The 21298-nt window shown below is 36.1% G+C and overlaps 2 protein-coding genes across 3 annotated transcripts; both read right to left on the bottom strand.

The window, feature by feature from the left end:
- Positions 1-35: 35 nt before the first annotated feature.
- Positions 36-6871, bottom strand: LOC127986559 (tetratricopeptide repeat protein 1). 2 transcript variants are annotated; one of them, XM_052588838.1, is made up of 8 exons: positions 6799-6871; positions 5752-6264; positions 5580-5640; positions 4817-4929; positions 4385-4421; positions 4048-4196; positions 2204-2258; positions 36-504 (listed from the first exon to the last, which is right to left on the bottom strand). In XM_052588838.1, the coding sequence occupies exons 2-8, from the start codon at positions 6238-6240 to the stop codon at positions 368-370; spliced, it is 1041 nt and encodes a 346-aa protein (XP_052444798.1). In that variant the 5' UTR covers positions 6241-6264; positions 6799-6871; the 3' UTR covers positions 36-367. The 2 variants fall into 2 exon arrangements, with proteins under 2 accessions (XP_052444798.1, XP_052444799.1); XM_052588839.1 differs by having other exon boundaries at positions 6788-6834.
- A 5694-nt stretch (positions 6872-12565) lies between these two features.
- Positions 12566-20157, bottom strand: adra1ba (adrenoceptor alpha 1Ba). The gene is made up of 2 exons (XM_052588836.1): positions 18980-20157; positions 12566-15445 (listed from the first exon to the last, which is right to left on the bottom strand). The coding sequence occupies exons 1-2, from the start codon at positions 19905-19907 to the stop codon at positions 14889-14891; spliced, it is 1485 nt and encodes a 494-aa protein (XP_052444796.1). The 5' UTR covers positions 19908-20157; the 3' UTR covers positions 12566-14888.
- Between the last annotated feature and the right edge of the window lie 1141 nt (positions 20158-21298).

Genomic DNA, 21298 nt, shown 5'->3' with positions numbered 1-21298 from the left:
TGCTGTATTAATTACATCCAAGAAACGACACAATGGACAATGCAGACAGATCTTATCTGCTGGTTTAATGTGACCACAGTGATGAAGGCCCATTATTTCGTTCCTCATGACTGACAGTCTGGATCACTGACACCAGCTTCACAGAAAATGTAACATTCTGGCATGCCAAAAAACTGAATATCCATATAATACAGGCTTGACCAAAAACCACTTGACAAGAGCTAACTGGTCAATGGAAAAGCAGCTTTACATTACTTGTATCAATGAATTAGTGTAGACGGGGCATATGATTGAACAGTCAAAAGAGTGAGCGGACACTTGAATAGGGCTGTTCAGTTGTGCCATTCTATAAAAAGACACTGAACAGCTATCTGTTGTTGTTATTGGGATTTTGAACAAAGTTAATGGAGTAGGATCCTGTGTTGGTGTCTTGGTTGACCTGGAAGTTGGAGGTGGAGAGACCAAAGGGTCGTAAAATCATGTTGCCCAAGTCCTTCAGCTTACCTGATAAGAAAAAGAGATGGCAAAAAAAAATTATACATTAATAAAGAACATGTTATTAGAGCTGCGATCAATTTAAGCCTTATAATAAAGTGTGGGAATGCTTGAATATGGTACTAAATGGTGCTGTTTCATAGGCTAGGCTTTAAAAGCAACACTCAATTTTATGCAATATGTAAGAGGAGTCTCCCTGCTTCAAATTCACTACCACTAAGGGGTCCTTGGTCTGAAAAAATGTTGAAGAGTTGGAGAGCTTTGTCTCTTTGACTGGACTGCAGCGAGATCAATATGAAGTGTTGAGCAGCCACACCCCCACTGTGAACTGCAGGAAATCAGCCTGACAGCAACAGTCTTACCTCAAACTGGAAATCTGATCCTTAGAACGAACATACAGTGGCTGCAACATTTATCAATGATACCTTGAAACAGACAATACCAGCATGTGCTCTGAGAAAGTGCAGCAACATTTAACCAGTAATGGAAAACCAGAAAGCGTACAAAATTCCTCCAATTGCTTTAAATGTCTACTACAGAAACAAACAGATTTGAATTCTCTATTTAGAGATCAGATGATCTTTATGATCAATATTAATAACTATTTACTTATGCTTCATTGTCTGACAATTGATATATAAACCATTGTTGCTTTGAATTATTAAAATAATCCTTAGACATTAAGGATTACGTTTATAAATATTTAATTATTATATCACTTTTATTATTAATGTTATTTTTGTTTATTATAATTCAGCTTTTTGACCCAATAAAATAAGACATAAGAATTTAAATAACAGAAAAGTAGATGCATGTTGTAATAATAATAAAAGTGAATTATGAAAAAGTGGAATATTTTGACATTTATCAGTCTCTCCAATAATTTAAGTTTCATGACTGTGCTGTTGTTTTAGAATTGAATATTTTTTTATTATGAAGCATTTTTAAACTAAAATGATAGAGTTAGGGGGAAAAAAAAGTCAAAGTGTGGCCAACAATCTTTTGTCTAAATGCAATGCAATTTATGGTCTAGTGGAAATGAAAAATTCAGGAAGACTGCATTAGATATGATTTATGCAACAAGGGCTTTTTTTAATCCAAGGTTCTTCGGGTTTGAAAGGACTCTTTGAAACATACTAATTAATGGATCAGACTAGAACTTTCTAAGAGCAATATGCATAATAACAACTGTGTCTACATGTATTATCCAGACAACCTTCAAAATGAACAGCACTGTTGCACTGAAGCACTCACCCTTTCTGTAGCCTTTTGAGTGTTGCTTAATTACAGTGTAGTCATATTTACTCATATTTTAGGGGGATTTCACATGTACTTTTATGTGAAGTATTCAGAATATTGTGATTATCAAATGCTGCAATTATATTAAGTCTGCTGCACAACACTGTATTCATTCGTTTGCATGCAGCTTATAATAGTATCGAGAATAATCGTGTTCTCAACACAGCTTTCTTCTCACAAACTTCATCTCTGTAAGTGTAGTGTTAGTTGATTTTTATAAAGAGCGAACCCAAGTTTGAACTGCTTTAAAATTATCATCTTTTCCTTAGCAGTAAAAACAGATTTTAGTCTGTAGGTCTCAGAGGTAGCAATAGAAGATGCTTTTATATGACATGAAATGTTATATCACAATTGTAATATGAGACAAAATAATCATAATACACTTTTTATAAGAAAAATTTTATCATACTCATCATCTCTTCTTTCAGCTTCTCGTTTCGCTCCTCAATTTGCCGTGGCAATCGCTGTGAAACAGAAATAGAAAGAGAAATTTCTAGACTCTATACCGTGGTGTCTTGACAATGAAGTCTCAAATGGAGGAAAAAAAAAAAGAGTTTAAATTTCATTTCTCAAGTTTCAATCAGTTTCAATTGCTCATTCTTATGTTGCTTCAAACCAGTATACATTTTCATCCATTCATTTTGCACCAAACACCATATTTGAGGCTGTCGATTTGATTTGATTGTGAAATCGCGATCATGATTCGATCGTGCTTATAGTATTTAATATCTGTAAATTATGTCCATAATACTTACCTGTATAGTTATTGTACATATTATAGACCTTTATTCTGTACTTACTGCTTATTGCACTTCTGGTTAGATGCTAACTGCATTTCGTTGCCTTGTACCTACATGTGCAGTGACAATAAAGTTGAATCTAATCTAATCTAATCTAAATTATAAAAATGTATCAGGCAATTTTAAAATGACAATGCAACATGCATCCACTAGGGGGCCCCAGCTAGACTCAGCCTCAGATGTCACGTCCACGGACCGTTGGCTAAACGTCTGATGCATATGGGACACAAAAGTGGAAACACTTCAGGAGTGTCGAAGTCGTCATCGGATTGGTTGAATTCTACAGGATTTCCTGGAGACGTGTGTCGCGTTCTTTAACGTTCCGCCTGGAAGCAAAAATGCCGTGGCGCCAAACCCCCTCACGAAAGAATAAAGCTGTAGCGTTTACAACTGTGACGACAAGTACTAATCAGAATCAACTAAACGCTGGATATTCAAAAGTATGTGAAATATTTAAAGTTTGTGGCATAGAATCTTTAAAATACATCTTTTTAAAATACAATTTTTACACACAGGTCTGTTATTTTGGCGCCATTTGCACGGACAGAAATGTGACTGAATGAAATGAACTGTGATTGGTTGTTTGACATGTCTTTCAAATGGCCTCATGGGTGGGCCTTGGCCAATAAAAGCTGCCATAAATCCCAGACCTTCAGCATGTTTAGGAAGCCATGGAAAATTTATGTAAGTTCAACTTTTAAAAAACATGTATCGAGACTTTAGACTTTAGATGAGCCGAATGAACATGCAAGTTCACTCCCTGACATTAGATGGCACTTAATTATGATCAGCTGTTTCTTCATCTTTGGCTGAGCTTTTAACGTTGCTAAGGGGAAAGGATGAAGCTGATTGGTTAATTCTTGTCACATGACCTGCTTGGAGCATTCTGAAAAGTTAAGATGTTTTTAACTCGATGTGGTGCGGATGCGGCTGGAAAAAACGAGCCCGTCGCGATTATGAGCGCGCATACCACGCGCCTACATTGGAAATAACGAACTTGAGCATGGAGGCGGGCACGTAGATATTCAAATATATTCTAATACATTGCATGATATTCGATAGCCATTCGAATTTGATTTTGCTCAAAAGTTATAGCCCTAACATGCATTAGTAATATTTTGCTCAGTTCACCTTCTTGTTGCCTCAGGAGAGAAGCCAAAAGCTTTTTTCTCTCTAGCAGAAATTATGCCTTTTAATTAGATTTTTGATAACATTTTAGTACAAAATTTCAATTTAGTTTTTCAGCCATTTTGACATCCCTAATGTTTACTACTAGTTATGCCAAGTTATAAAAATTATTTATCCGATATTTTTAATAACCTGATAAATCATTAATAAATGGAAAGTGGTGTAAAATCACTTTGGGAACCCTAATATTTAGTTAACAGTAACTAGCAGTGTTGGTGTGGCTAGTGGAGCCCTTGAAGCGAAATGCTGATGTAGAAACACTCACCATACAGGCCTCTCTAGCTGCAGGGATGCCTGGCTCTTTCTCCAAGACAGTTTTATAGTCCTCTAGAGCTTCATCAAGTTTGTCCGTCTTCTCGTAGAGTTCTGCTCTCCGCAGAATGGCACGGACATAATTTGGATTTAGTTCTATGGCTGTGGAAGGCAAGACAATACACATTGTTTCAAAAGCCTTTGTGTCATGGCAGTTCAAACGTCAAATTACATTTCTACAGGAAAAGGAAATTAAGATATACACCAGAGACAGAACATAAAAATAGTGTGTTGTGAGTCGTGTACATTGTCTAGATACAGAACATAATGTGTGCAGGCTATTCTCTCACCTTTCGAGCAGTCACTGATAGCACTGTCTTTTTCGTCCTGGCAGATAAAATGATGAGTAAAGTTATTATGCAAAACTATGACTAAATAAAGGACTATTTGGATAATCATGTACAAAAACACTAGAACAAAAATCTAATTTGAGCACTCAAAGTAATGATTGTATCAAATGTTATTACTTTGGACTACTTCCAACATATTCTAAAATGCTAAATCTTCAAGTCATTGATTCTTGCTTATGCAAAAAAAAAAAAAAAAAAAATCTTATAATTATATGCATGCATAATGCAATATCTATATGGTGTGGTAAAGTAAGCAAACACTATTTGTCTTCAGAGCACATTTAAACAAACAATAGTTCACAGTGACAAAATGTGTTAAAAAAAAAAAAAAAAGATACATTCTGTATCTGCACAAAACACCCAAAAGTTCACCTGATGCATGCGTGCAGCAGCTCGATTAGAGAAGAGTATGGATCTCTCTTTACTGTAGCACACAGGACAGACTTTCAGAGCAGCAGTGTAAGACTCCTCAGCCTCTACATGCTCTGAAAACAACGACAGGTCAGAAGCTTTTCACAAACACAACCTTTTGTTGTTCCAAACTAGTATATATGGGTATTTGATGTTGCACATAAACCTTGTGGAGAATCTTCAAGCAGGTCTTTTCATTTTGATCACATCAAAAAAATTATAAATGTCTACTACACACCAAGTTATATGATACAATTAGGAAGGAACAGGCAAAAATCAAGTTGTTATTCACCTTTTTTTATGGAAACCATGATGATGTAGTTCAAAAGAACAGGATTTATTTGAACAAAAAATTAGTTTTTTTATTCTATAAATGTCTTTACTGTCACGGTTGATAAATTTAATACCTAAAAAATGTACTGATCCCAAATGTTTGAACAGTAGTTTATAGCGCACAAGTTGTACAGACAACCTACACTAAGTTTTAATATTGTTGTCGTTTTTTTTTTTTTTTTTATCTTTTATGGAGCTTGACAGATTATGAAGTGTCAGTGTCTAAAAAGAGCTGCATAAAGATTCTCCAAAAAGTCTTTAAGAAATAATTCAGGTAAACAACATGAGGGTTAATAAATATTGAGTATATATATATGAGGTAATATTTTATAAACTGTTCTGAATGGATAAAGAGCAGGAATCCTGTTTATCCCTGACTGTGAGATCTTACCTCCACTCTTAAACTGTGTGTTGCCCTTCTCCTTCAGCTCTAAACTCTCTTTTCTTCTGCTCTGTAATAAAAATAAAAAAAATGTGACAATATCAATGGTGTGAAGTATATCCAGACCTGTAGATTTTGAAGAATGTGACAAACTTATAATTGGCTGATCACCTCTGCTCACCTCTTTTTCTTCCTCCGTCAGGTCTTTCTCCAGCTCACGCAGGTATTCCTCATCATACTCCTTCACCTTGACTGTCTCCTCTTTAAATTCTGAATCAGAGTCGGCGTCTCTCTGCTCCTCGCTCTCCACAAAACTGTCCCATTTCTCTTGTTCCCCTTCGCTGTCTTTCTCAGGATCCAGGTCTGTTGTTAATGAATCATGTCTCTTTTCATCCGAACTGTCCTCGTGCCCTTCAGAATCCTCTTCTGACGTGTTATCCAAACACAACCTGTCAGCATCATCCATGTTTTCTACTCTCTCATTTTCTGTCCTGTCATCTGACTCCATTTTGTCTATGTGCTCCCTCTCTGTGCGTATAACTTCTCCAGGTAAAGTGTCCTCACAGTCATAAAAACAGTCTTCCTCAGGGTCTGTGCTGGTTTCTCTGCTCTCTGACACTTTTAAGGTGTCAGCCATGACGGCCGAGAGGGTCTCAGACTCCGTCTCCATCTGGAGCTCTGCTGTCACCACAACCTAAACCGTATTTAAGTAATGTAAATGATCTCAAGTCATATTCACCTACAACACTGCAAAACTATTTAGCATGATCATACATTATTAGGCTATTTGAATAAAATGACACTATGCCCGTTTAATTTCAGACTGTCATATAAAGTAAGTATGAAATAAGTCTAAAATAAACTGGTTTTGAATCGTCCTATTGTCATCAACATGTCATTCTTATTTTAGATTGAATGTATATCGTAACATACTTAATGTATACTAAATGTTTCTGCATGCAGGTACTAAATAAAATATAGAAATCATAACAATATTCGACTATGGAATGTTGAAAATTGCATTAACAATTAACATCAGTAAACACATACTATTAGCACATGTGTTAAAAAGACTGATTTAACGTCATAAGCTGTGCACTTGGCACGCACGTTTCCATCATTTTAAAAGCTTAATTTTCATTTGCATTGATATTTACAAGCAGTATGAAAATGATATTTTAGACGCTACATATTAGATGAAAACAATAACTCAGTACCTCTTCCTCACCTTCTAGAAATGTGCCATCACGTATCTTCCGGTTAATCACTCACTGGGTGACGCATGGGTAGAAAAGGATTCTGGGATATGTAGTAGGAGTTCGTATTTTCTTACTAGAATACTTATACATGTTTTGTAGAATGGTTAAACATTTCATTTTACATATCATAATACATTAATAATTATCTAAGTGTAACACATCACCAGAAGATAATCCTAAAAATATCTGGATTGTCTTCATCATCACGAATATTAATTATTATGAACAAAAAAAACAAAAACAAAAAAAAAAAAAACAATTGGGATATCAGATTATGTGCAACAAATTATTTGTTATCAAGAGTTAATTAAATGTAGGTAAATAAATAAGTAAATTAATAAAATGACAGAATGTTTGAGATTTATGATATATATATATATATATATATATATATATATATATATATATATATATACAGTATTGTTCAAAATAATAGCAGTACAATGTGACTAACCAGAATAATCAAGGTTTTTAGTATATTTTTTATTGCTACGTGGCAAACAAGTTACCAGTAGGTTCAGTAGATTCTCAGAAAACAAACAAGACCCAGCATTCATGATATGCACGCTCTTAAGGCTGTGCAATTGGGCAATTAGTTGAAAGTGGTGTGTTCAAAAAAATAGCAGTGTCTACCTTTGACTGTACAAACTCAAAACTATTTTGTACAAACATTTTTTTTTTTCTGGGATTTAGCAATCCTGTGAATCACTAAACTAATATTTAGTTGTATGACCACAGTTTTTTAAAACTGCTTGACATCTGTGTGGCATGGAGTCAACCAACTTGTGGCACCTCTCAGCTGTTATTCCACTCCATGATTCTTTAACAACATTCCACAATTCATTCACATTTCTTGGTTTTGCTTCAGAAACAGCATTTTTGATATCACCCCACAAGTTCTCAATTGGATTAAGGTCTGGAGATTGGGCTGGCCACTCCATAACATTAATTTTGTTGGTTTGGAACCAAGACTTTGCCCGTTTACTAGTGTGTTTTGGGTCATTGTCTTGTTGAAACAACAATTTCAAGGGCATGTCCTCTTCAGCATAGGGCAACATGACCTCTTCAAGTATTTTAACATATGCAAACTGATCCATGATCCCTGGTATGCGATAAATAGGCCCAACACCATAGTAGGAGAAACATGACCATATCATGATGCTTGCACCTCCATGCTTCACTGTCTTCACTGTGTACTGTGGCTTGAATTCAGAGTTTGGGGGTCGTCTCACAAACTGCCTGTGGCCCTTGGACCCAAAAATAACAATTTTACTCTCATCAGTCCACAAAATGTTCCTCCATTTCTCTTTAGGCCAGTTGATGTGTTCTTTGGCAAATTGTAACCTCTTCTGCACATGCCTTTTTTTTAACAGAGGGACTTTGCGGGGGATTCTTGAAAATAGATTAGCTTCACACAGACGTCTTCTAACTGTCACAGTACTTACAGGTAACTCCAGACTGTCTTTGATCATCCTGGAGGTGATCATTGGCTGAGCCTTTGCCATTCTGGTTATTCTTCTATCCATTTTGATGGTTGTCTTCCGTTTTCTTCCACGTCTCTCTGGTTTTGCTCTCCATTTTAAGGCATTGGAGATCATTTTAGCTGAACAGCCTATCATTTTTTGCACCTCTTTATAGGTTTTCCCCTCTCTAATCAACTTTTTAATCAAAGTACGCTGTTCTTCTGACCAATGTCTTGAACGACCCATTTTCCTCAGCTTTCAAATGCATGTTCAACAAGTGTTGGCTTCATCCTTAAATAGGGGCCACCTGATTCACACCTGTTTCTTCACAAAATTGATGACCTCAGTGATTGAATGCCACACTGCTATTTTTTTGAACACACCCCTTTCAACTAATTCAACTAATTGCCCAATTGCACAGCCTTAAGAGCGTGCATATCATGAATGCTGGGTCTCATTTGTTTTCTGAGAATCTACTGAACCTACAGGTAACTTGTTTGCCACGTAGCAATAAAAAAATATACGAAAAACCTTGATTATTCTGGTTAGTCACATTGTACTGCTATTATTTTGAACAATACTGTATATATATAAATTGCTAATATAGGCTACTGTACATAAACAAAAATCGGAAAGCAGGTAAAGTCAGTCAGTTACTATTTACTACTGAATGCCTTTTAAATAAACTAACAAGTAAGTGAATAAAATGATGATTTATATTTTTATTAATAAAAAATAATCATCATATAAGCCAAAAAGGGACAGCAGGTAAAGTGAGAAAATTAGTAAAATTACTGATTGATTGTTGTTTTTTTACATAACAGGAGACAATTAAAAGTAATTAGCTATTGTCAAAAGTTTAGTTGTAATATATGATCTAAATGAACTCAATTAGCACATACATTTTTTTATTGAATGATCTCTTACATTATACATACCATACTTCTTCTTGATCAAGCTGTGGCAGTAAAAAGGAATATGTTTGCATTAAACATTGGGAATATAAACTTTCATCAGTGCTCCAACATCAGTCTAACAAACACTTCCACACCCCTTCAGTATTTTGGCTGCAATGGAAGTCTTTTGTATGGGCCGCATTGTTTATTGTTTGTGCAGTATGCAGGACTTTGTTTTTGACCCAGAGCGCATGTGCAACGTTGCTTAAATGAGGCCAGCAGAACAGAAATAGTAATATGAAGCCAGTCTGAGTTTTGGCAGTCTTCCTCTCTCTCACACTTCCGAGCTCTCACTTGGGCAGCTTGATGTGTTGAGGAACTGAGAGAATGTCATGATACACAGTTCTGGCTCATAATGTGTCCAGCTATGTTCTGTGTCTGGCTCGCCATTGGGACACCTGGTAAATCCTGGCATAGCAAAAGATTGTAAAACCCACTGATAGAAAAAAAAAACACTCTTAAAACCCGTATAACAAGCACATATATTTTCAGAGTATGACTTAACTTTTCCACTGACAACAGTGAAAATAAAAGGGGAGAGTTAGGACCAAGATAGTAACAGAAGTCTGTGTGACATCCTGCTATGCTCATGCAAGGTCTTGTGATACATGTGGTATTTAAATATAGAGGCAAACGTGACATCCAGGGAAAATAAGCAACAGAAAAACTTTACATGCACCAACAAACAAAGCATTACAAACACTGCTAGCTTAAATAGGGCAGCTGCCAGAAACACTTGCAATGTTTATCCAATGGAAGCAAATCACAGAAACTTTCATAACACACAAAAATGTGTGTATATATATATATATATATATATATATATATACATATATATATATATATATATATATATACATATATATATATATATATATATATATATATATATATATATATATATATATATATATACATATATATATATATATATATATATATACATATATATATATATATATATATATATATATATATATATATATATATATATATATATATATATATTCACATATCTATGTGTGCGCATTCCTCTCTTTGTAAACAAGCCGCAGCGCATTTGGGTTCTACATCAGAATGCATGCGTCTTTCTGTTGTGAACACGTCGAATTCTGACACGGAAGAGAAGAATCATTGAACAGTCATTATTTTGTCCACGTTCTAAACATCACAGATGCAAAAGGAATTGTAGTATATAAAAAATCCTAATACACATCCCTGAATATACTTTCCAAAGGTATCACCTTAAATATGCCAGGTGGGCACTTACATATAACAGGCATATAACACTTGTCTTGAGAGAAAGGAAAATAAGTCTTTATATACTACAGCATGATATAACACTAAATATATAGAGATAAATTCAGTATGGTCCACTTAGTAAATAAGATGTTCAAATGTGAAAGAGAAAAAAACATATTGGGAGAAATGCACACATTATTTTGCTAATAAAGCACTGATGTTTCCCTTGAAATTATTTCGGCTGCACAAAACAAACAAATCAAGGCTGAGTTAAATTGAAAGTGAAACATATTTTACTTTTATATCCACTGAACCAAACAGTAAATGTAGAACCAATGACCACATTTTCTTAAGTACAAAGTCTTGTTGAACAATAGATTTACACCAGTTTGCTGGTTCAGAGCACACACAATGTTGGCTTGTTCCTTAAATGGTCAAACCTTAGTTTTCATGCCATCCATTAATTTGTTAAAAGTGTGCTGTAATGACCCAAAACCCAAATCATTTTAGACATCTGACATCTTCAAACCCCTCACCTTTTGAACTGGAAATCACAAGGCGTCACGGATTTACCTCTAACTGTGAATCTACCTGGATAATCTTGACCAGTCCGATAAGCATTATTATAAAACTGACACAACCTGAACAATAACATGAAGATCAAAAGGGAAATAAGTAAATACAGTGAACAGATCAGTGAGCAAGTCATACTGAGTTTTATCCGTGCTGCTCACAGCTGTGCACAGAAGTCCAGGCGCAGAGCTGATCCCTTTATTCATGCAAAACTTACAATCAAAGCCACTTAGTCAAACAGGCCAAATATAGACTCTTCACCATCTACAAATTTGAAACAGTATTTACACACTAATACATATTTACTGATGTTGGTAAAGGTTTAAAAGTAGTGATTTTGGTACTTCAAATAACCTCAAATTTCCAACCCATCTATTTCACAGACTGCGATGATGCATTTATGCAATAATTAACATTGTAAATCTGTAAAGTTATTTTTTTTATGTTCATTTCATTAAAGGGTTAGTTCACCCAAAAATTAAAATTCTGTCATTAATGACTCACCCTCATGTCGTTCCAAACCTATAAGACCTTTGTTCATCTTCAGGACACAAATTAAGATATTTTTGATTAAGGACATCCGTTTAGGAGGGTATTCACTGAACTTGAACAACGTATGCTATTCTGCATCATCTGTAATCTGAACAAAACATTTCTTTGTGGTGCAGCTGTCATAGAACAGCATATGTTGTTTACTTATGTAGGCTATTCTCCAAAATGGCACTATAGGATGACAAGGAGGAAACAAATCGTTTAATAATTATTTTTTTCTTTTTTGTACACAGAAAGTATTCTTGTGGCTTCGTAAAATTAAGGTTGAACCCCTGATGTCACATGGACTATTTTACCAATCTTCTCGCAACATTTCTGGACCTTGATTGTGTTAATTGCATTGATATCTATCGGAGGGTCAGACAGCTTTCAGAATTAATCAAAAACATCTTAATTTGTATTCTGAAGATGAACGGAGGTCTTACAGGTTTGGAATGATGAGAGGGTGAGTAATGACAATTTAAATTTTTGGGTGAACTAACCCTTTAAGAAAAATCTATATAGCCTAATTGAATGCAACAGTCAGTTTCCAGAAGTAAAAATCCCATTTATTTTGTTCATGAGGGAATAGATTTTTTTACTTAAATTTTTTATACTTTAAAGACCGACTTAACTAGGAGGTTGTTAAGCAATAGTACATGCTAACGTTGAAGCCATCATCCTGATTGATTTAAATTTTTTGTTTAAATCATCATGCTTGACATTAAGATTCCTGATAAAAACTACATTACCCATGATTTTGCACAACAAATCTCCACAAAAAAAGAAATCAAACAATCCCTTAAATCTCTCAAACTAGAGATTGTAATAAATAATGTTTTGTGTACAGTCGTGGCCAAAAGTTTTGGCAGTGACATATTTTGTGTTTTGCGTAGTCTGCTGCTGCAGTATTTTTCTAGATTATTTTTTCCACATGATTCTATAGTATGCTGAAAAGTAATAAGCATATAAGTTTCAAAGGCTTTTATTGGAAAAAACAATAAATAATAATAATAATAAAATTAAAAAAAATGCACAAGCCAATATTTACAGTGTAGACCATTGTTCTTCATAACCTCTGCAGTTCACTCTGGCCTGATGGATATTAACTTCCGGGCCAAATCCTGACCCAAATGTCCCAAAAAGTCTTGGCCCCCTTTTTCTTGCAGATGTTCTCACACCAACCTGTTGCCGTTCCTGAGCAAGCTCTGCATGGCTGGAAACATGATTCTGTAGCTGACTGTCCTGAAGACTTCTACACTGGAGTCAAACCTCTTTCCTTGCAGTTCTTAATGATCTGGTAAATGGTTCTTTCAGGTGCAATATTCTTTGTAGCAATTTCCTTGCATGTGATGCCATTTTGATGCAAATAAATGATGGTTGGACAAATGATGATTGGAGGTAACCTTTTCCAACAAGAACACAATAAGTGCTTCTCCCCTTCTTTTATAGCATTTAATTTGCTCTTACAATCTACTTAGAGTGATTTCACCTGACGACTAATTCACAGTTTCACATGTGCTGCTGCTGATATGATTAGTCAATTCATTTTAGCTTTGTGTCAGGATCAAAAAACAGTGATTTTTTTTCTCTTTTTTTTTGAAAAGTAAATGTTTTGGCCAATGAAGTTTTAATAAATGATTTAAAATGCAAACAATTATTTGTATTTTAAATAATAATTCAAAATTATCTTCACAATAATATAGAAACAATGTGAATGAACACCACAATAGCTTAAGCAGCAAGCTTTGCAAAACACAAAATTTATGTCACTGCCAAAACTTTTGAAAGTGAAGAGTGGCCAAGTATGGTGACACACGCTTGGAATTAGTGCTCTGCATTTATCCCATCCAAAGTGTACACACACACACACACACACACACACACATACACCCAGAGCAGTGGGCAGACATTTTTGCTGCAGCTCTCAGGGAGCAGTTGGGGGTTCAGTGCCTTGCTCAAGGGAACTGGAGGGCACTTCATTCATGGCATTGAAGGTGGGAGAGAGCGCTTTACATTCACCCCCAAACTCAAACCCACAACCTTTGGGTTACAAGTCAGACTCTAACCATTGGGCCACAACTTCCCCATTTTTATAATGTTGTCATATAACCCTCATGTCATTCCAAACCCATAAGACTTTGTTCATCTGCAGAAAACAAATTAAGATATTTTGTATTAAATCTGAGAGCTTTCTGACCCTGTTGTGTCATGGTTCTCTCATGAATGGGGGCGGACGCTGATGCAGAAGAAGAGAATTGTTAAATAAAGTTATTATTTTTCTTTTCTTTGCACTCAAAAATAATTCTCGTAGCTTCATAATATTACAATTTTACCACTGATGTCACGTATTATTTTAACAATGTCCTTCCCACCCTTCTGTGGCTGGGAATGTTTCAGTTTCATTGCTGTCTATGGAGGGTCAGAAAGCTCTCGGATTTCAACAAAAGAAAACTTCATTTGTGTTCTGAAGATGAAAGAAGGTCTTATGTGTCTGGAATAAAATGAGGGTGAGTAATGACAGAATTTTTATTTTTGGGTGAACTATCCCTTTAAATGAATAAAAAGTTCCAATACTTCATGGGACTGTTTCCTTCACTGAAGCCATTAAAGTACAGAGTCTTGTGCAAATGTACAAATATGTTTTTGCTTTAAATCAAAGTTTGTAATGTTGTGATTCATCTCGTAGCTGGTTTGTTTGGTTTATGCTTATAAAACTCTCTATGGGAAAATAGGAGTAAAAATACTTCTGGAACCAAGGCAGAGGGAACAGTTGCACTTATTCACTCAGTCACGCATGACGACCCAGTCAATCTTCTTAACATAAAACCCAGACTCATTCTCTCTCGTTTTACACATACGCAACTGCCTCCGTCATGCGTCTTAGTTGTCAACTGCAAGCTTTCAAGTTAAAAATACTGTTAAAAATATTACTCTGTTGTTGCAGTGTTTATCTTTTTGCTATGTCAGTTGATTTGTATGGACTATTTTTTTCTTAGTGATGCTTTAAGAATATGCAGATAAAATAATATCAACTCAAACCAATTTTTCATGCCCATTTATTTACTTGTTTGCATCTGTATCCTAATCACCTGGGCGGGGTTTATTTTGTGGTAATTACCGGCTAACTGTTCATTATTTGTTACATAGCAAACTGTGACTCAAATTAAACAATGTTGACATGCATGAGAAGATTCCCAATGTATTTCATTTCTACAATACTGCATCAGATCCATCCAGAAAGAACTGAGAGACAGAGAAATCACTGGCATGAAAGTCAATATCACCATCAATCTAGATTGTAGTCTCAGGCGTGTGTCTAGATATCAGCCCATGCTCTGTCTCTCGCTTCCCATTCTGTCCACTGGCATGCTGGGACCCACTGGATAACAGCAAAGCCATCCTGTTACTTTTGCAAGGACTCGTCGCCCTAGAGCTGGCTCTCATTGTACCAGGAGAAGGGCTCCCAGATAAGGAGGAAGAGGAAGAGGAGGTACAGGGGCCCCAGCCTGGAAGAAGGCCTGAAGCCGGACGAGAGCCACCAACTCTGCTGAATAACATTGGGCTGGGTTGCATTGGTGCCAGGGTCTGCTGACTGCCGTTCATGCAAATAGAGCTGGTGTCTGTGTAGACCTGGTTGGCCGAGGCCGTCTGGACACGGTAGTTGTATGCCCTCCATCCCTGTTGTTTCCTCTGCTGACACTGGCACTGTAAGATCCGAATGAAGGCCTGCTTGAACTCACGGCTGTAACAGGGGTAAATAATGGGGTTCAGGCAGCTGTTGAAGTAGCCCAGCCAGAAGATCACTTTGAAGAATGTTTCAGGAGGACGTAAGCTGGTGTTAAACGACCCTAAAATCAGGAGACATAAAAGGGAATATTTGTAAAACAAATCTGCATGCACAATGCTTTTTCATCTTTCACCAATAGATGGCAGCCTTCATCAACGCACATGTAAACTACAGAAATAAATCTTTTTAATCTTAATGACAATAAACATATGCCTTCCAAATTATCTAATGCTATGTGAACAGATATTTCACTTGAGTGTGTCTCATTAGTCATAACTAGTCATAACGGTACAAAATAAATTTTCATTTACATGTATGTAATTTTTTTTGCAGTTTGATAATGCAAATGATATGGGATAACATTAACTATCATTAAAATGTTTTTTTTTTCTGCATTAAACTAATTATAATTGGATGTTTCATGCATTTTTACAATGGAAGTTGGACGCTATGATTACTTGTCATATAAATGTGCCACGAAGGCAACCATATCTCTATATAAAAACTGATATAAATCTATATCAATAGTTTTAGATAATGATAAAATGTTCTCAACAATCGAATTTGAGCAGAAATATAATTCCTTATTTCTGAGTTTTGCTATTGGGATGGAATATGATCTGTATATGTTCTCGAAAGGTTAAAATTAAGTTTCACATTAAGAAATTAAGGTTTATCTGTCATATTTATAAGTCTCTAATTCAACATTAAGTCCGTCCTGGTCTTAAAAAGTAAGTCTCTTTTTTGAACACTCTCAATCCTGTCATAAAGAGCATCATTTGAATAACTCATTCTTTGCTGAGCGCTCTGTAAGCTTTTATTAAAATGGTTATCTTAAGTTTTTACATTCCAAAATCTATATTTTATGAGGAAGATTTATAGTGCTTTTACAATTGTACTCAAATCAATTGTCTATTTAAAGAAACAAGCCAGAAAATCTGTATCTTCTAGATTTCCCAATTTCTAACTGGAAGTCTTTCTCAGGTTTCGATACTCCCCCGGTTTCCAAAATATTTTAAAAAGTTCACACAGATCCATCATGCTTTTCCAGACTCTGACTGTAGCTTATCTTCACTCATGAGTTTACTAACTCACTCTTCCCTGAGGAATTCAGCTTTTTTACTTGCTTGCAAATGCATGATGTGCAGCACATACCCTTTTTTGGTTCTGATCTTACTAATTAGGCAAAATCTTTTCCTTTTTTAATCTTAAAGTTTCAACGTTTATATATGTTGTACTTCAATAATTCCTCTAACAGGAACGGGATGGATGACTGAAGTGAGTGATTTGGTCTAATTCGCTATGGTACGTATCAGTACAGAGCCGGATGAGACTTGGGTTCATTATCACACTTCAAGAAGAGACACAGGTGTGAGGCCTCCGGTCAGCTCCTGTCTCTGCCAGTAAGTGAATTATTCCATTACGTTAAGATGTTCTCGCCTCTTCCTTCTCTAAATCACATGTCACTCGGACATCTCTCAGCCAGAGCAGCTATAAATTAAGACAATCTGCACTAAGAGAAGTCAACAAACAGTCTTGCAGCAACCTTGTACTTTTAGCAAGTGGTTTCTGTTCTGTTATCCGACTGACATTTAGAGAAACCTCGCTGCTTTGTTATTTAGTTGTTTAGTTCATCTGTGATAAATAAAGTCTGCTGAAATAATTGCCAAAAAATAGTTTGAACTGCCCTGAGAAAACACATCACTTGTCCGATAAACTCTCATCTGGATCGTAATTACAAATTTGAAAGTTCAAGCAAGTCCAGATCTGATGCAATGCAACCAGAACTGACAATCTTCTCATACACCAGTTCATTCCAGTATTCATAACATGGCATATGAAAACAAAGGCTACTCAACGAAGGGAAGTTAACTCCTCAAGGTCAAACACATGGAATATATTTTCCTTCAAAATATTTCTTCACTCATTTGCAGGATAAACATATCAGCCCATCTGCTAATATGGCCCTTTAGAAGGTCACTGGGAGCTGAACTTCTCAGTCATAAAGTGAATATAGGAGGGTGATTACATTTTGACCAGATTTTTCTTTAGTGGGAAAAGTACCTCTACTATATTCCCACACCTCATCAGAAACCTCTGGGTTCAGACAGGGAGTGAGCCTGGGAATGAGAGAGCTCTGAAGACATTGGCATCTCCAGTGCATTCCACCAGGAGATTTCACCAGCAAGCTTTGGGGACCGGCTCTGTAGTGACTCATCTATTGCTGAATTAAATGATCACGCGTCAGGTTAACATGACAGACGTTGCTTTGCAATTCAAAATGACACATGAGTAAAGGCTTCATATGTTAGATTATTTAGCAAAATAAAATCTAAAGTGTTGTCATGAATTATGTCTTTGTAATTAACCTTCTGCATCTGTTCCATTGGCTCTTGTCCATGACAGAATTTGAAAAAAATGTATTGAACTTTAACAGTGTGAGAGGTTTTTGAATAAGGTCTGAGTATTACCAAAAACAGAACATGAATTTACCAACCGAGCATTCAAGCTGGAGATGTGTAGTTTTTCCTGGCAACAGGATCACATTCTAAAGTGTCAGAAATGAGACTATCTTGACATTCAATCTGTAAAATCACTGCCATGATTATTGTAAACAATATCACTATCAATGTGACTCTGCAACTGTTCATTCAACTGTAACAGCCTTGCATGTTTTAGTAGTAACTACTGAACAAAAAACTAACTACAAAAATACTATTATTAAAAAAAATTATATTGCATGATTATTTACTATTTTATAATTAATATAATATTTTAAGACGAGGTCTCTTGCATGCATATGTTTTGCTCCAAAATATCTCGGCTTGTACTACATCATCCTGGTTCCCTGCTAAAACTATGATATTAACTACACTGCATCTACATGACATGCTTCTACAGTCGACTGAATCATTCGCATGAATTCTGCTGTTAATCATTCACCTCAGGAATGGCTGTAATTACATGCTACAATAAATATTTATAAAAATCAAATTATTGTGGTGATGTCACATGGGTTTGTCTTTCATTTATTCAACAAGGTTAAACTTTATTTCTTATGATAGACTAATGAAATAATGGGGCAGCTGCACAGACTGTCTCAAACTGTATGCCCTGCATGGGACTCGTTTATGCCACAACAATGACTCTTTTAATGTTCTTTAGAGTGGGACAGATCATATGCTTAGTAAGTTTATAACTATGTTGAACTGTAAATCTGATTTCTAGCTGGTTTATTGATGGGTCAGATGGACTGCCAGGGGATCTTGGTCAGGCTGGTAGACCATAATGGACGACTAAAAGCCATGTTTTTCCAAAAACTGGGAAAAATGTGTCACTTTTCACGTATAAAGTCCAGCAAACATATTTGCTATAAACTAACACTGACATATAATTATCATTATTAACATATCATTATCTGATTATTATTATGTGTTTATTATCTGAACTGGGGAAAAAAAAGAAGAAAAAAAAAACAGTTCCTGTCGTGTTCAAATTTAAATTTTATAGTTATTTAATACTTTTACATTTAGCACCACGGACACTCACAGGCTGAAAAAAAAGCTTTTATCCATCACAGATCTATCATACGTACCGATGGGTAATGCGAGGAAAAATGGTAACCAGCAGAGGATAAACATGCCCACAACAACACCAAGCGTTTTAGCAGCTTTCTTTTCTCTAGAAAACTTGAGCAGTTTGACTGTCAGCGAGCTCCTCATGTGGCCCTTGCTGCAGTCATCCTGCGTCTGAGAGCCTTTATAATGAATCCGGAGCGTCAGCTCGTTAGAGTCCATGTGCTCCTTCATCACTCCAGCCTCGAGGTTTTTAGTGGTTCTCTTGGCTACTATATACACTCGGCAGTACATGGCCAGAATCACCGCCAAAGGGATGTAGAAGGAGCCCAGCGAGGAGAAGAGCGCGTAAAACGGCTCCTCCGTGATGAGGCACACTGTCTCGTCCTCCGAAGGAGGCTCTTTCCACCCGAGCAGAGGTCCTATAGAGATGACAAAGGCAAGAACCCAAACACCCAGCATGGCCAAGAGCGCCCTTTTCTCGGTCACAATGCTCGGGTACTGCAGCGGGTAACGCACCCCGATGTAGCGGTCTATGGAGATGACGCACAAGCTCATGATGGACGCGGTGCAGCACAGCACATCCACCGCAGCCCAGATGTCACAGAAAATCCTCCCGAACACCCAGTAGTTCAGAATTTCACGCGTGGCGGACACCGGCAGGACAGTGGTGCTCAGCAACAGGTCTGCCATGGCTAAATTGATGATGAAGTAGTTGGTAGGGATGCGCAGGTGCCTGTTGCACACCACGGAGAGAATAACGAGAATGTTGCCCACGATAGCGAACACAATAAAAGCGCCCAGAACCATGCCCAGTGGAATCGCACGGCGGAGACTGAACGAGCTCGGTTCGGTCCCGTTGCCCGCGGAGCTCGAATTGGAGACGTCGGACAGTTCGGAGGAAGCATTACTCAAGAAGTTCACGGCATGATCTGTATCAGAACTCATCTTGCCTCTGCAGTACCTCCATACCAAAGTAAGATGAGGATTCACCGCCAAAAGCGCAAATTGTTATTTCTGGATGCCAAAGAAAGAAATAATAACAATAAAATGACAAATTCAAAGGATCCGTAAGCTCTGTTGCGCAATAAGTGCTAAAGAGTAAAAATGCATAATTGTAAACGTTGCATAAAGTCCAGTTGAAGATGTGGTTGTCCGAGTTCTCCGCAGTGTCTCTCCCGGTGTTCCCGGCTGATCTGCCTCTGACCACTCCTGCATTCACCAAACCCCCTCCCCGATGGAGACTATACAGGCAACAACGGAGAGACCTCGCAAACAGACTATTTTCACGGCCTCTAAACCTCCATACTTATGGCAAGCCGTGGTAACCTGTAATTCCCCAAATTTACCTGTATCTGGGTGTTTTTCGATAACAAGTAATATAATAACTTACTGTAATACAATCCTTGTATATCTCTGTTGTAAGTTACACGTATATACTATAGGTCTATAATAACAATAAAATATGTTTAATTACATGCAGCAAACACTAATCCTAATTCTATAGTAAGCACATGCTGCTTATTATTATTACTCAGTACTTCATGTATAATAACAGTGTAACAAAAACTCATTAAAGTGTAACAATTTTTTTTAACTGAACTATAATTTAGCCATTTATAAAACTACTGAGATAAGAAATGTTGGTTACACTTTATTTTAAGGTGTCCTTGTTAAAGTGTAATTATACATCTCTGCGTGTAACAAGGGTAACACTTTATTTAGGGTGCTCTTCTAACACATTTTAAATGTACTTACTATTATAATAACACTATTATGCATAATTACAGGCAAGTAACCCTAAGCCAAACCCTAATCCCAAAGCTAACCATATAGTAAGTGCATGTATTTAAATAATATTACTCAGTACTTAAATTAAATATATAATTACACTGTAACAAGGACACCTTAAAATAAAGTGAAGTGTTACCAATATGTTACTAGTTCCAGAAACATGCACTACAATCAAATAAATGCATACTGGTATATTAATGATAGAAATATGAATCAGTGCCAGCAATCATTCAAATAGATTGTAGTTGGAAATGAAAGTAGATATCTGAGCCGCTATTTATTTGATGATATTCAATGGCATAGATGTGTGATTTGTTACCAAAAGCTATGAAATGTTGTTATCACTTTTAGAACTGTGACTATTTAAAAAAAAAAAAAGTCATAATAAATTAATAGTTACTACCGAAATTGAAAAGATACTAGCAATTTACTAGTAATATAAATGTAGTACTACTAACATAAAAATATATGATACTGTTGTTTATTTTAAAGAAAAAATGTTGCTTGTCATGTACAACTATTTAGCCATCATGCTGACTGATATA

The sequence above is a fragment of the Carassius gibelio genome, chromosome B21, assembly GCF_023724105.1.
Source record: "Carassius gibelio isolate Cgi1373 ecotype wild population from Czech Republic chromosome B21, carGib1.2-hapl.c, whole genome shotgun sequence".
NCBI lineage: Eukaryota > Metazoa > Chordata > Actinopteri > Cypriniformes > Cyprinidae > Carassius > Carassius gibelio.
This window is presented reverse-complemented; position numbering and strand designations above follow the sequence as displayed.